The sequence below is a fragment of the Rhinoderma darwinii genome, chromosome 3, assembly GCF_050947455.1.
Source record: "Rhinoderma darwinii isolate aRhiDar2 chromosome 3, aRhiDar2.hap1, whole genome shotgun sequence".
In the NCBI taxonomy this organism is placed as follows: Eukaryota; Metazoa; Chordata; class Amphibia; order Anura; family Rhinodermatidae; genus Rhinoderma; species Rhinoderma darwinii.
Genome location: NC_134689.1, coordinates 288800190 through 288817274, shown reverse-complemented (window position 1 = coordinate 288817274; position 17085 = coordinate 288800190). Strand labels below are relative to the sequence as shown.

Here is a 17085-nt window from a genome sequence, read left to right as displayed (position 1 = left end):
AATTTTACCAGTGAGAGATAGATTATATATAAAAAAAAAAAGAAAATCACATTGTCAAAATTATATATGTTTATTTGCATTGTGCAGAGAAATAAGTATTTGATCCCCTACCAACCATTAAGAGTTCAGCCTCCTCCAGACCAGTTACACACTCCAAATCAACTTGGTGCCTGCATTAAAGACAGCTGTCTTAAATGGTCACCTGTATAAAAGACTCCTGTCCACAGACTCAAATAATCAGTCTGACTCTAACCTCTACAACATGGGCAAGACCAAAGAGCTTTCTAAGGCTGGGTTCACACGACCTATTTTCAGACGTATACGAGGCGTTTTTTGCCTCGTTTTACGTCTGAAAATACGTCTCAAATACGTTGTCAAACATCTGCCCATTACTTTCTATGGGTATAACGCTGTATTGTTCCCACGACGCGTAATTTTACGCGTCGTACGGCAATTACGACGCGTACAATTATGCCTCGTAAAAAGAAGTGCAGGACTCTTCTTTGGACGTTTTTGGAGCTGTTTTCTCATAGACTCCAATGAAAACCGCTCCAAAAACGGACGTAAAAAACGCCGCGAAAAATGCAGCGAAAAACGCGAGTTGCTTAAAAAACGTCTGAAAAGCAGGGGCTGTTTTCCCTTGAAAAGAGCTCTGTATTTTCAGACGTTTTTGGTCACTACATGTGCACATACCCTTAGGATGTCAGGGACTTATGGAGGGAGCTAAAGATCCGAGTTGCCAAGCGACAGCCTTGAAATCTTAATGATTTACAGATGATCTGCAAAGAGGAGTGGGCCAAAATTCCATCTAACATGTGTGCAAACCTCATCATCAACTACAAAAAACGTCTGACTGCTGTGCTTGCCAACAAGGGTTTTGCCACCAAGTATTAAGTCTTGTTTGCCAAAGGGAACAAATACTTATTTCTCTGTGCACAATGCAAATAAATATATATAATTTTGACAATGTGATTTTTTTTTTTTTTTATATAATCTATCTCTCACTGGTAAAATTAACCTAGCCTAAAAATTCTAGACAGTTCATGTCTTTGACAGTGGGCAAACTTACAAAATCAGCAAGGGATCAAATACTTATTTCCTTCACTGTATGTGTATGTGTATATTTATATGTAATCAATATAAATATTGAAACCGAAAACGTGACTCTATAGCATGAGCTGAAATACCAAATAAGTCCTAGCCACAAAGTGTATGTTCTCCCTTAACCCATTAGTGACCGCCCCATAGTGTTTTTACGTAGGTCACTAACGGGCCTTATTCCGATGCCATAGACTTCTTACGTCGTGGCATCAGAATAAGTAAACAGAGCAGGGAGCTGTCAAATCTCCCTGCTCTCAGCTGCCAGAGGCAACTGAGGGCTGGGGGCATCCCTGCTCTACCGGGTGAGATCGATATTAGTATCGATCTCACCCGTTTAACCCCTCACATGCGGTGCTCAATAGCGTGCACTGCATCTGAGTGGTTTTGGAGTGAGGGAGGGAGCTCCCTCTCATCCAACTGAGACCCGGCGATAAGATCGCCGAGTGTCAGGGTCTCCGATGGCAGCCGGGGGCCTAATAACACAGGTCCGCCTGTAATGAATGCCTGCTAGATCATGCCAGAGGCATGACCTAGCAGATGCCTGTCCGTTTTAAACGGACAGGCAGTAATACACTGCAATACAGAAGTATTGCAGTGTATTATAATAGAGATCGCATATTAAAGTCCCCTAGTGGGACTAGTAAAAAAGTTTAAAAAAAAAGTTTCATAAAGTTAATTTAAAAAAAATTAAAAACCCACTTTTTCCCCTTACAAACTGCTTTACTTTTAAAAAACCAAAATAAAGTAAAATAGTTACACATATTTGGTATCGCCGCGTCCGTAACGACCCTGACTTTAAAGCTATTACATTACTTAACCTGCACGGTGAACGCCGTAAAAAACTAAATAAAAAAACGACGGAAAAATTGCTGTTTTCTGTGAATCCTGACTTTAAAAAATAAAAACTACAAGTCGTCCCGCAAAAAAAAAGCTCTCATACAACCGCATCGGCGAAAAAATAAAACCGGCTCTTTAAAGAGGCTCTGTCACCAGATTTTGCAACCCCTATCTGCTATTGCAGCAGATAGGCGCTGCAATGTAGATTACAGTAACGTTTTTATTTTAAAAAAACGAGCATTTTTGGCCAAGTTATGACCATTTTTGTAGTTATGCAAATGAGGCTTGCAAAAGTCCAAGTGGGTGTGTTTAAAAGTAAAAGTCCAAGTGGGTGTGTATTATGTGCGTACATCGGGGCGTTTTTAATACTTTCACTAGCTGGGCGCTCTGATGAGAAGTAACATCCTCTTCTCTTCAGAACGCCCAGCTTGTGACAGTGCAGATCTGTGACGTCACTCACAGGTCCTGCATCGTGACGGCCACATCGGCACCAGAGGCTACAGTTGATTCTGCAGCAGCATCAGCGTTTGCAGGTAAGTCGATCTTACCTGCAAACGCTGATGCTGCTGCAGAATCAACTGTAGCCTCTGCTGCCGATGTGGCCGTCACGATGCAGGACCTGTGAGTGACGTCACAGATCTGCACTGTCACAAGCTGGGCGTTCTGAAGAGAAGAGGATGTTACTTCTCTTCACAGCGCCCAGCTAGTAAAAGTATTAAAAACGCCCCGATGTACGCACCTAATACACGCCCACTTGGACTTTTACTTTTAAACACACCCACTTGGACTTTTGCAAGCCTCATTTGCATAATTACAAAAATGGTCATAACTTGGCCAAAAATGCTCGTTTTTTAAAAATAAAAATGTTACTGTAATCTACATTGCAGCGCCTATCTGCTGCAATAGCAGATAGGGGTTGCAAAATCTGGTGACAGAGCCTCTTTAAATATGGAGACACAAAAACAAATAATTTTGAAAAAAAAAGCGTTTTTACTGTGTAAAAGTAGTAAAACATACAAAATCTATACAAATTTGGTATCATTGCAATCGTAACAACCCGCTGAATAAAGTTATTGTGTCATTTATACCACACGGTAAACGGCGTAAATTTAGGACGCAAAAAAGAGTGGCAACATTTTTGACTTTTTTCTATTCCCCCCCCCCCCCCAAAAAGTTAATCAATAAAAAATATGTACCTCAAAATGGTGCTATTAAAAAAATACAACTTGTCCCGCAAAAAACAAGACCTTATACAGCTATGTCGACACAAAAATAAAAAAGTTATAGCTCTTGGAATGCGACGATGGAAAAACTTAAAAAATGGCCTGGTCATTAAGGTCTAAAATAGGCTGGTCATTAAGGGGTTAAACACCACGTTGCAGTTTGTATCGCAATAATCCAGGTAATTTGGGAAATACTTTTAAGGCTGGGGCTCCTGTGCTCAAAACGGGGTAAAATCTTGGGATTATCGTAACACAACCATTTACTGCAGTGACACTGTAGTTCCAGCCTTTCTTGTCTCGTGTAGTTTTACCAAGTATTTGCTTTAGACGAGCAGCAATGCTTTAGTCATGAGCAGTTCTGCTTGCGACATCAGCTTACACATGTACGTTTTTTTCCGCAGCAAAATCTGCACGAGGTACGTGCATGTTTTGCTGTGGATTTCACCCCTTCTACATTGAGAATCCGCAGCAGGCTCTAATTTCCGGAAAATGTTGTGCAGCATGTGGATGAGATTTGTGCAAATCTCATCCACATGACTGGTACTGTAATCAGGTTTTCCACACCGAAAGTCTGCGGCATTTCTGTCCCGTGTAGACACTGCTTTATGGTGCCGCTTTATATTTCTGTAGGTAATAATTTAGGTAAGGTGTTAGAATAGCTTGCTGGTCTGTACATCATAAGTCAATGGCGGCGATTTACCAAGAAAAGTGTGGCACAATTCTATTGCAAATTGCTACAAATTTATTCTGCATTTTAAATGCTTTATGCATCTACCAGGACCAAAAGAGAAATCACAAAATGCATCACATTTATCATAGACCGATTTATTTTATTTGCAAATGCTGACTGGTATGTAGTGCAATTACGAGGTAGCACAAGGAAGAGAAGTTTGAGCTATTTTTTTATTTTATTTTTATCGCCCCATTTTCACCAATTTTATAAGTTTGGCACAATTTGTGCTGTTGTTGCAGCCTCGTGTTGATGTGATGATAAGTTGATGCGTCCAATAGTATTGATAAATCTGTCCCGTTATCTTGTGACACATTTTTTTTTTCTGCTTTTGTCCCCACAGGAATACTCAGAAGACAGCAACTCTGAACCGAATGTGGATTTGGAAAATCAGTACTATAACTCCAAAGCTCTGAAGGAAGATGATCCAAAAGGAGCTCTCAGCAGTTTCCAGAAGGTGAGTGGAAAGAGAACTTTCATACTGTACAGTGTTACTACAGCTACATGTTTCCTGTTTTCATACGGTCTTTCTGGAAAAAGTTAAAACCATTCAAAACAGAGTATTTTTTGTGTCTAAAGTTTTCACTTCTACACGAATGAGTCTGGATTTTGGAGACTTGTTCAGTGAAGGCTTTGACCTATCACATTCCCTGTTAATGTAAGGTCACATGACCTGAATCATATGTTAGCATGTAAAGGTAACTGATCAGTTCGGTATTCTAAGGCCCTGTTCACACGGCATGTATTTACACGCTGAAAAACGACATGATTTAACCCCTTAATGACCAGCCTATTTTAAACCTTAACCCCTTCCCATGCGTGTATAAAATATGCGTTGCGTAAAAAATGAAGGGTCAGGTCAATTCTTTGGTGCCGAAAATGCACCTAATTTCCATAGTCGATGGAAGTCCTAATTATGCGCCATAAAAAATGCAAGCAAGGATCACCCTCTTATGAAAAGGATGTCTGGGTCGTGCTTCAAGAGGAAAGCTCTGTCAACTGAAGATTTACCTCCAACAAGTGTTGAAGTTTGCTTCAATTGCTTGCATTTCTTTTATTTTTATTTTTTACATTATATGCCCTTTTAAAGAGTCTCTGTCACCACATTATAAGTGGCCTATCTTGTACATGATGTGATCGGCGCTGTAATGTAGATTACAGCAGTGTTTTTTATTTCGAAAAACGATCATTTTTGACAGAGTTATGACCTATATTAGCTTTATGCTAATGAGATTCTCAATGGACAACTGGGCGTGTTTTACGATATGACCAAGTGGGCGTTGTGGAGAGAAGTGTATGACGCTGACCAATCAGCGTCATACACTTCTCTCCATTCATTTACACTGCACATAGAGATATAGCTATATCGCTATGTGCAGCCACTTAAATACACTATAACGTTACTGCAGTGTCCTGACAATGAATAGACATTACCTCCAGCCAGGACAGGATGTGTATTCAGAATCCTGACCTCTTCTGTAGCGTTTCTGTGAGATTTACAGCAAGGCAAGCGTAATCTCGTGAGATTACGATGTAACCTGTCATTTAAAACTAGATTACGCTTGCCTTGCTGTAAATCTCACAGAAACGCTACAGAAGTGTCAGGATTCTGAATAGACATCACGTCCTGGCTGGAGGTAATGTATATTCACTGTCAGGAAACTTGAGTAACGTTATAGTGTGTTTATGTGGCTGCACATAGTGATGTAATAAGATCACCATATGCTGTGTAAATGAATGGAGAGAAGTGTATGACGCTGATTGGTCAGCGTCATACACTTCTCTCCACAACGCCTACTTGGCCAAAAAGTAAAACACGCCCAGTTGTCCATTGAGAAACTCATTAGCATAAAGCTAATATAGGTCATAACTCCGTCAAAAATGATAGTTTTTCTAAATAAAAAACACTGTTGTAATCTACATTACAGCGCCGATCACATCATGTACAATACAGGCCACTTATAATGTGGTGACAGAGCCTCTTTAAGCTAAAGGCATCTGTCCTGCTGACACATCTTAAATATGTTTAAACACGTGTTTAGTAGGAGCTTTATTTCCTAGAGAACCCAGTAAAAATAGTTGACATAATACTTTTCTAAGCACTGGAAACAATGGAGATAAATCAGTGTAGAGGCTGCAGCAGGTGATTCATTGAGTCTGAAATAAAGGCACAGTACAAATACTAATAAGATCCTGCAATACATGGAGCAGCCACACTGATTAGGGTAGTCAATAGATTGAGCTAAACTGTACAGATGCAGGCCCTGCAATTGTATATTCATGCTAGGTAATGCTGGCTTCACATCTGCGTTCGAGTTTCGGTTGCTCTTCTCCATCATAGAAGCACAACATTGCGTGATGGAAACCATTACCGCCCAATGGAACTCATTGAATTTGGTGTGTTCCGTCGCGTCTCCGACATGGTTTGCGCTATTTTGTCCTTAAAAAAACAACTGCATCCATAGGTGTTAATATGGAGTTTGTCCTCACCTTTGCATATAAAACAGCTTGCACTCTTCTGGGAAGGCTTTCTACAAAATTTTGGAAGGGGTCTGTGGGAATTTTTGACCATTTATACAGAAGAGAATTTGTGAAGTCAGACACTAATGTTAGATGAGAGGGCCTGACTCGCGATCTCCGTTCTAGTTCATCCCAAAGGTGTTCGATGGGGTTGAGGTCATTGCTCTGTGCGGGCCAGTCATGTTCTTCCACACCAAATTCACCCAACCATGTCTTTATGGACCTTGCTTTGTGCACTGGGGCACAGTCATGCTGGAACACAAAAGAGCCTTCCCCAAACTGTTCCCGCATAGTTGGAAGCTACAATTGTCCATAGTGTCTTGGTATGCTGAAGAATTTAGATTTCCCTTCCTTGAAACCAAGCGGCCTAGGCCAACCCCTGAAAACAACCCCATAGCATTATCCCTCCTCCACCAAACTTTACAGTTGGCACAATGCAATTGTGCAGGTAACGTTCTCCTGGCATTCTCCAAACCCAGACTGGTCCATCAGACTGCAAGATGGGGAAGGTTGATTTGTCACCACACATAACACCTTTCCAGTGCTCCAGAGTCCAGTGGCGGCGCGCTTTACACCACTCCATCCGCTGCTTGGCATTGTGCTTGTAAGGCTGGCATTCAGCTGCTCGGCCATGGAAACCCATGCCATGAAGCTCCCGGCGCACCGTTTTTGTGCAGATGTTAATGCCAGAGGAGATTTGGAACTCTGCAGTTATTGGGTCAGCACAGCGTTGGCGACTTTTATGCACTATGTGCCTCATCACTCGGTGACCCTACTCTGTAACTTTATGTGGTCTGCCACTTCGTGGCTAGGTTGCTGTGGTTTCCAAACATTTCCACTTTACAATAATATCACTCACAGTTGATCGTGGAATACCGACGAGGGATGAAATTGCGTGAACTGACTTGTTGTAACGGTGGCGTCCTATTACAGCACCACACTGGAATTCAGTGATCCCTTTACAATGACCCACTCTTTCACAATGTTTGTAAAGGCAGACCTCCTGGATAGGTGCTTGATTCTAAAGACCTGACGCAATGGGACTGAATGAAACACCTGAATTCAATGATTTAAAGGAACAGTGTCACGAAAAAAAAAATTTTTAGATCAATTTTCTTTTAGTGTTTTATTAAACATTTTTTTATTTATTTGTGTGTTTTACTATTTTTATTTTTTCACTTTTTCTTCCCTATGGGGGCTGCCATTTTTTTTTCCATCTCTGTATGTGTCGATTAACGACACATACAGACATGGAATACGGCACATACAACCCCATAGAGAATGCGAACGGGGCCTGTTCCATCCACCATGCTGTACGCCGTCTGTGTGGGAACTGCGCATGCGCCGCTCCCACACAGTCCAAATTGAACTGTGCGACGTCCGGCGCCATTTTCTTGTGGACCAGAAGTCGCGGCCGGACAGTAAGATTACTACTTCCGGTCGCGGCTTCCGGACTTGTGCACTTGGAGCGGAGGTAGCAGACGGACCGGAGGGAGCGGCGGCGGCAGGAGCAGGTAAGTTATTTCTGTGTATGTAAGTGTTTTACTGTGTGATTACTATTGTATGTAAACCTACTACACTGTGTTAGCTCAAAAAATGGCGACACACAGTGTAGGAGGTTTGACCGTTCAATCCCCTCGTTTCTCCCGGCACTAGCCAGGATAAAGGAGGGGGGATTCTGAGAGCTCACTAGAGCGAGTGAGTTTTCTCAAGTTTTGCAGCATAAAGCAATGTGGTTGCTTTACCACATGCAATGCTGCAATTTTGGGAATTGCTCCATCTAGTGACCAGTGCTAGGAAATATTATAAATTAGCATCTAATTTATAATATTTCCTGACTCGTGAAAAAATGTAAAAAATTAGAACAATGTTTAATCACCTAATACACTAACTGTTTTTAACTAAAAAAAAAAATAAAAAATTTCTAGCGACACATTCCCTTTAAGAGGTGTGTCCCAAAACTATAGTCCATATGGTGTTTGTATATATTTAGTTATTTATTGGCTTTATAATCCTATGTATAGAAACAATGTCACTTTGCAGTAATTTTGTCCATTAGCGGTGCTTAGTGAATTTAGGCTCTGTTCACATCATGTTGTTTCTCCTGCGTTTAGCGAGTACACCGGGAAACATCCCGACCTAGAAGCTAAATGTCTCCATAGACAGACACATTGCCAGACAGAGGCAAAAAAAATAGCCGATTTGCCTCCGTTTGGTCGGTAGACCTCAGTATATCACAAAAAAGGTATAGAATAGCAGACTACGCTATTCACTGCAAAGGTATCCAGAAGAATAAGCATACGTTTGATGGATGCCATAAGACCCTATGGATGATGGATGCAACTATATGGCATCCGTCACAGGCCTTTCTTAAACGTACACGCCAGGAGCTTTTCCCAGGAAATCTTCCATTTCCGCACAACCTCAACCTCTGCTTCGGTTTCTGCGGTGGGTGAGCATAAGAAGAAGAACGAATGAGACTGACAGATTATTACCATAAAAGGCGCAATATGTTTACAGACCGTTATTTACGGTCAGAGAGGGGATAACGGCAATGAACTTTTGACAACAACGGCCAGCGAGGGGTGAGTACAGTTCAATACTTGAAATGCTGATGACCGGTTCCCTTTAATGTTTACACCTGTCAGTTTTGAGATTTGCTGGTTCACATTCCTCCCTCCTCTATTGTCACTGCTGTGTGGGGTTTATCCATTCTGGCAGTTGTGGAAGAGATGATCCCTGATCTCCTGTGCCTCCTCACACAGGTGCTACGACTCTCCTGTCCAGTTGTGATCTCTGACGATGGTATTACCATTTTAGGGCAGGGATGCCAAGGGTAGAAGCTGAGGCCACAGATCACTTCCCAGGGTGACCTCTGTGGTTATAGTATAGGATCTAAACCAGAGGAGGTTTCTCAAACCAGCCATACCAGATAGTTATATTTGGGGCCTGTGGCAGCCTAAATCATGAGACAGACCATCGGGATTCAAAGAGCTTCCCCTCCCTGAATTCTAATGTTCTATCCAGGGATCGACTGCTTTTTCTCTTCCTAGGGGCTCCAGTGACTTGACTGCCCCAGAACCGTCACAAGGCTGCCCAGGCTGGAGTCGGTGTAGGGAGGCACCTCCCTATCCCTCCCCTCTCATAAATTTTATTTAACCGGGCGCTGGTAGTTAGCCCAAGCAATCATTAGAGGAAAGAGTGGCTTCATGGGACCATGGGAAGAGCAAAAATAGTTACCGATGTGCACACACAGCCTGCGGTTCCAGTTAGTAACATGCCCCCCTTCTTCCTTTGCTGCTGTGGGACACCCTGGGCACATTCACCACCAGCAGAGCACGGACCTGAACTTCAGTGTCGAGGGTGTTGCTATATGGAGGGCTGTTTGACTATGTATCTCACTGTATGCCTATTCAGTGGGATACATAGCCTTCCATCGGAGGTATACGTCTGGAGTCCTCCCAACTTACTTCTACGACCATCAAAAATCGTGATACGAACAGGGCCTTAATCTTGAGTTTAAGGGAGTGGAATACCCATTCATTCAAAGTATTTTGGGCTTAATATACACTGTATACACTGGCCATATAGGACATGTTAGTTACAAGAGTTTTGTATCCTGTAACGCAAAACTAAATTTAATTTGCACTATTCAGTTGAACTAGTGTTCTCTAAACTGTACCTTCTTGTTTGTATTTTAGGTTTTGGAGCTGGAAGGTGAAAAGGGAGAATGGGGATTCAAAGCGTTGAAACAGATGATCAAAATAAACTTCAAACTGGTAAACAGCCAACTTAATTATTGTCATTGCTGTGAACTGCTCACACTGAAAACCGATAGCAATGTGCTGACAGTCAAGGGGGGACTAACCTAATCAGAGCAGGAGGGAAAGGAACAATTGCAGACTGGACATAAAGCTACTGTGTATTAGCCGTGACCGAAAAGGGGCTGGTTTATCTAATCAACTGAACCAGGCAGCCAGCCCCTTCATCATGTCACCGGCACATCAGGTGGGACCTACCGGCATCCTGAAGCTGTCGGCACGTCACAGCTAAGGGCAGAAGCTTCACTTCCAGGACTACATCACAGGGCAGGGAAATATGGACATCCTTGCAGTTTTGAAAGTAAAAGTATATTCGTAAGTGTCTCCAATTTACGTTTCGTAACCAATTAGGAACATTTTCTATCGTCGGACAACCCCTTTTAATGTACCCTGAGCTGATAGTGAAAAATATGAGAACTTTGATTGGATGGGGGCAAATTGAATTTTTATGGTTATAAAAGTAATTATTTTTAATGGCTATAAACACCTTTTGGGAGTCTTTTTATTTAAAAAAAAAAAAAAAGTAAATATTTTTACATAAAAATTACTGGTTTTTTTAAATTAGGCTTTTAATAAAAAAGTTTCACCGTTTTAGCTTCTGCAGCTCCTATGTATAACCGTACATAGAAGCTGCAGAATCCAGTCCTCAGACAAATCTGGTCTGACGGCTTGTCCCACAACTTTTCCTACGTTCTTCTGAACGATCATCTAAGCTCAATTCTGATCAAGTCAAAATTGGACCTGATCAGAATTGAGCTTAGATGATTCTCAGACAGCTGCTGTAGAACAGGCAGACTGACCAGCTCTCTGACAAATTAGACTGAAAACCGATTCTACAGCTTCTATGTACTGTGATACATATAAGCTGCAGAAGCTAAACTATGAAACTTTTTTTTTTTATTTTTTATTTTTTTTTTAAGGAAAAGCTAATTACAAATGTAATTATTAACACATGCAATTCATAAAAAAAAGCAGTTGAAGGTGTGCATAGCCCTTTAGCTTTGTTTGGCTATGTTAAAGGGTTTTTTGTTGGCATAAAAATTTGTTAGGCAGCCTAAAACGAATGCGCCGGTCCTCTTCCATTGCACTGGTGTTGCACCAGTTATATGTCATCTATAAGGGCAACATGTAATGTTATAATGGTGACCAATCACAGGCTGCTGGTGACATGTTGTCTGTGGATGGCACATTATGACACTGGCAAGTACACAGAGGAGCAGCAGTCAACTGGAGCATAATTGCAAAGGTAAGCATATTGAGAAGTTTATTCCTATGGCCTCCTGACCCAGAATAGCCCGCTAAGTTGTCTCTTCAGGCTGTAGATCACCTTCTATCAATGGCACGGCACCGGTATAAACCCCCACTAGTTTTCTGAACAATAAAAGTCAAGTCCAGGTGTGAATTATGCAAGAGAAAGTACTTTCAGTGTGTTTATGTCAGAAGTGTTTGAAGCATCTAAGAGTTGCCACAAGTATATTTCTAATCTCTTAAATCCTTGCTTACATGATGCTCTTGGTGTGTCTTTCAGTTCCGGGCTGTATGAATATGAATGTTAGATGGAAGCAAAATGTTTCACTTTTTAAAGGCCCCTATACAACTTAAGGGCTTATTCAGACGAACGGGATATACGTCCGCGCGTCGCACGGACCTATATTAGTCTATGGGGCCGTGCAGACCGTTGCGTGATTTTTCAGCAGCGGGGGTCCGCTGCAAAAAAGTCACGACATGTCCATTCTTTGGCCGTATTTCGCGCAAAACGCACCTATTGAAGTCAATGGGTGCGTGAAAATCACGCGTACCACACGGAAGCACTTCCGTGGGATGAGCGTGATTTGTGCAACAGCAGTGAAAAGGATGAATGAAAGCAGAAAAGCACCACGTGCATCCAAACGGAGTGTCATAATGATGGCGGCAGCGCGAAAATCACACAGCCGCGCATCATACGGGACACGCTGACGCACGGAGCTCTCAAGTGCCTTTTGCGCGCGCAAAACGCCACGTTTTTTGCGCGGGCAAAACGCACACGCTCGTGTGAATCGGGCTTAAAACTGTGATGTTGTTTCATATGTCCAGCACCCTGGATAGCCATGGAGCTTTATTATTAAATAGTAATACATATCTCTGGTAATGATTCTAAAGAAGTCAAGATTTTGTAGATTTCTAATAGAAAGCTTAGAGGCCAATCACCACACGTCAGTAGGGATGTCACGATACCAGAATTTGGACTTCGATACTGATACTTTTGTGTAGTATTGCGATTCTTGATCCCAAAACAATACTGGAGTACAGAATAATTCTGTTTTTTGTTTTTTTCCGTTTTGCATCCCAGCGTTAAGAACTTTTTAGATTTTTTTTTTTTTTTGTTTGACGTAGCTGTATGAGACTTTTTTTTGCCGGTCGAGTACTACTTTGTGTAGGTGCCATTTTTTGGTAACGTTATTGCTTCATTTATATAATTTTTTTATTTTGTCAAAAATGCAGAAACAAAATGTTTTTGTTATTTTAAACCACGTACACAGATAATCATAAATGACTCTATAAAATATTGGTGCAGGTTAATATGGTTGCAACGATACCGAAGATGTGTATATTATTTTATGTATTGAGACTTACACAAATAAACATTTATTAAAATATATTTTACAGCTGTGTAAAAAGTAACCCTTGTAATAATGTATGTAGACAACTAGCATATAATAAATATCCTTTTGTGTTTTTTAACAGGGTAACTATCCTGAAATGATGAACCGATACAAGCAACTATTAACCTATATCCGCAGCGCTGTCACCAGGAACTACTCTGAGAAATCTATTAATTCCATCCTTGACTACATCTCTACTTCAAAACAGGTCTGACTTGTTTAGATGGATTTAAAGGTCCGCATAGAAAGAATATATGAAGTAGCAGATCAGTGCCAGTGTGTAACGTACATACCCTTTACAGGAGCTTTTGAAATACCCCCATAATCAAGGTATAGAATGTATCTCCTTCACTAGTGGCAGACGTTGCAGATTATAGCGCAAGATTGTTCCTATTTGATAAAGATCATATTTTGATCGAAACGTTATAAATTTTGGATTGTCATGTGAATAAAACGGATTAACAAAATTCCTTAATAGCAAATCTGAGACCCGGGTGTCTTCTGATTTTATGTATACAGGGTGGAGTCCTACCCGAGCACCATTAGTCCCAGTTAAGTGTCTGTTATACATTCTATATCTTGTCATGATTGTTAATCATAAGGGATTTTTTATATAGTAAATATGAGGCCTGCGCACCAATTTCATATGTGCCATATAAAAGAACTGGGTAAAAATAAATGGACAAATTCATATACCCCGTATTATACATGCATGTCTAATGTACAATTAACCGGTAATGTCCTTTATTCACTTCTTTTCTCCACTTGGTCAGTGCAAATGTATGCTTTTGTAATGCCCTTAAATGTTTGCCAGCACTGGTAACTGGTCCCACGTAGTCAGTCTGTGTGTGTTCACATCTACGTCTCCATTCAGAGGTTCTATCTTAGATTCTGGGAAATTTGATTCATGCAGTGCTAATATACCGGTGTAGACAATGGACACCTAGGCAGAACCCGGCAGGCAATGGGGTTGTCGGGCGCCCTTTGGAGACGTATCCCGCAATGCATTGTAGCTTCCGTTACAAATTAAAACTACAGCACTGGTGTGAACAGAGCCTAAAGACCCTATTACACCTGGCCGATTTTGGCAGGTGTAGTCGGCGCCGATCAATGAGACAGCTCGTTGATTGGCGTTCGTTTGCTCCCGTCACAAGGAGCTATGTATGGGGACGAGCGGTCGTTACACTGATAGTCAGTCCCCATACATTATCATGTTGGCATCGCGTCTCCCTGTTTACACAGGGGGATGTGCTGCCAACAACGATGATGATTTACTTTTTTAAAATGATACGATCAGCGGATGAACGAGCGTTTGCTTCTTCATCTGCTGATCGCTGCCCTGTTTACACAGGGGAATTATCGGCAACGAGCGTACTATGAACCCTTGTCTGCCCGATAATTGCCCAGTGTAAACCCCCCCCCCCCCCCCCCCCTTAACAGTCCAATTGAAATGTCATAGAGAAATATTAAACTCTGTATGGCCAGTTAAAAATTGCTCTCCGGTGGTGGGGGATAGTAAGTACTCTGGTTAGCCCTCTCTATTAGGGAGACAGTCTCACCCCTCCCTGGAACCTCAGGGCCACCAAATTGAAAACTTGCTGGCTGTGATGTCTGTTGTTAACCAATGGTAAACTCAACACATAAGGATTCTATATAGTAAATGGCAAAATAGTAATAAGTGCTCTTTAGGGATAATTATTCACTTTTAAAGTCCAGGTTTATTGTACTGCAGTTAGACAATAGATGAAGGTTTATACTTAAAAATGACCTGTTGACATGTCATAGAGACATGTAAAAAAAAAAAGTACATTGGTGGAATTTGTGAGCTCAGACCACAGTGATTTTTGTAACAAAGTGGCAGCAGCACTCAACAAAGTGCCTTCACCACCAAAGTTTAACTTTTAAGAAAATGACTTTTGGGTGGTATATTGGTGGTGAATGACTCAAGCCTGTTGCACCATTGCATTGACATTTTGTGGGGGTTTTTTTCTTTTTCTTTTTTTTTTGTGCATCTTTCCCAAGATGGACCTCTTGCAGGAGTTTTATGAAACAACACTTGAAGCTCTCAAGGATGCAAAGAATGATCGGCTATGGTTTAAAACTAACACCAAGGTAAGATCGCAGTCTGTATTGTATTTGTTACAGTTGCCAGCATGCTAGGTAATATTTCATGCTTGGCTTTAGGAAGCGCACTAGACAGCCTTTTTAAATTTTCCTGCGCGCTAAACTCATGGGCAGCTTTCTACTTGCAGCTTGGTAAGCTGTATTTGGAACGTGAGGAGTATGGAAAATTACAGAAAATTCTACGACAGCTACACCAATCGTGTCAGGTAATTCTGTTCTAGTCCGTGATACAATTGTACCTCTGCAATACTTCCATTAAAAGGGTTTTACCATAATCTATATTTATCACCTATCCACAGTTTACATTGTATTAGCAGGATAGAATAGCATTTTTATTTGTAAATTAATATATTTTCCTTTTTTCTTCTCAAAATGTGAGAAGCAAAAGATCTACTCCTCAGGAGAACTACAACATTTCTGAAAATGACATACTGAAACGATTTGAAAAATGTATTCTTACTCCCTGTTGATGTAGACTGACGACGGAGAGGATGATCTGAAGAAGGGAACGCAGCTACTGGAAATCTACGCTTTGGAAATTCAAATGTACACAGCACAGAAAAACAACAAGAAGCTTAAAGCACTATATGAACAGTCCTTGCACATCAAATCTGCCATCCCTCACCCTCTCATAATGGGAGTGATCAGAGGTGAGCCGTGGATTATTTTACCCTTTTTATTCAGTTATCCTTTATCGTGGATCTGTCATCAGTATATGCTGTTCTATTTAAACAGGCACACACTTTAAACAAACTTTGCTTAAATCAATAGAACAAGTGACTAACTTGTTATTATATCTTATTAGAGAAAAATGCCTCTTTCTCTGCTTATGGGACACCCCCCCCCCCCTAAACTGTTGGCTCAATCTGAATTTACTGTTATTTAGAATGTGCGCAATGTATAGGAGACATGATTTATAGCATTCACAGCTACACTGCTCAGCACTGCTGTATAATCTCCTCGATGCTGCTGCTGTTACTGTTCATATGATAGGGAACATTCTGCTTTTCTATCGCCATGTGTGCACTGTATAGAACACATGATAGCAGTTAGGCTTAGAGACAGCTGAGAGGAGAAAACTACCAAAAAATGCAGAATGCAAGTCATATAATGATCAGAAATTATTATTGCTGTGTACGGATCACAATGAAATCAGATAGCTCCCTGCTGACAGTGAAGGGGGGGTACGATGCTAACAGATATTAAGGAGAGCAGGTGGAAAAGGAACAAATGCAGCCGGGACACAAAGCTACTGTATTGGCCTTATCTAATGAACTAGCCAGGCAGCCAGCCCCTTCATCATGTCACCGGCACACAGAGAGGAGGTGGGAGCTCCCTGCATCCTGTGACTGTTAGCACGTAACAGCTAAGCGGAGAAGCTCTGCTTCTGGGACCACTTCACAGGACAGGAAAATCTGGACATCCTTTCAGTTTTGAAAGTATATCAGCAAGTGTCTCCATTTTACATTTCCTGACCAATTCGGAAGATTTTCTGTTGTCGGACAACCTCTAAGTTTTAATGACAACATATTATCGTGACCGGTCCTCTTGGGAAGTGTTTCTCAAATCTTCCAAGCTCCGTATCCCCTAGTCACAAGTACTTCTAACCTAATACCCCCAAGGAAGTGAAATGTTTAACAAAAGGACTTAAAATATAGATCATTGTTATTTGTAGTAGTTTCAAAGCAAAATAAAAATTATTTTGACTGTTTAAAATAATGCATGAGTACAGATTTAAAAGGGAGAATTCCCTTTTTTTGAAGCTAAACGGGCATTAGAATTTGTCATCAAATTTCTAATCTTATTTCTCCCTGTTTTATAGTAAAGAAATATTCGGCACACAAGGTGATGATTTTAGCAAATCTTTCGGTTTTATTTTATCAAAAGTTGATGCCAGAGGTTTAGTGCGACGTTTCGGTCGTATATTAGACCTTCATCAGGCACTACAAAAGCAAAATATATTGCAAAACAGTAGATTAGCATCATGCGGATAAATAGATATACAACATGGTAAAGAGAGAAATAAAAGGGGGGGGGGAAGGCATAAAGCGTACATAAATGAAAACAGGTGTCTTATGGCATGTGCG

The 17085-nt window shown here is 41.1% G+C and overlaps 1 protein-coding gene across 2 annotated transcripts in view; it reads left to right on the top strand.

Annotated features, from left to right (window-relative positions):
* The window catches only part of COPS2 (COP9 signalosome subunit 2), a 62349-nt gene that overhangs the window by 12610 nt on the left and 32654 nt on the right, over positions 1–17085 (top strand). Inside the window, exons 2-7 of one of the 2 annotated variants that reach the window (XM_075858032.1) lie at positions 4235–4348; positions 10113–10190; positions 12957–13082; positions 14897–14986; positions 15127–15204; positions 15474–15648. In XM_075858032.1, coding sequence (XP_075714147.1) covers positions 4235–4348; positions 10113–10190; positions 12957–13082; positions 14897–14986; positions 15127–15204; positions 15474–15648 — 661 coding nt within the window. The remainder of the gene's footprint in view (positions 1–4234; positions 4349–10112; positions 10191–12956; positions 13083–14896; positions 14987–15126; positions 15205–15473; positions 15649–17085) is intronic. The other variant, XM_075858033.1, reaches the window with a different exon arrangement.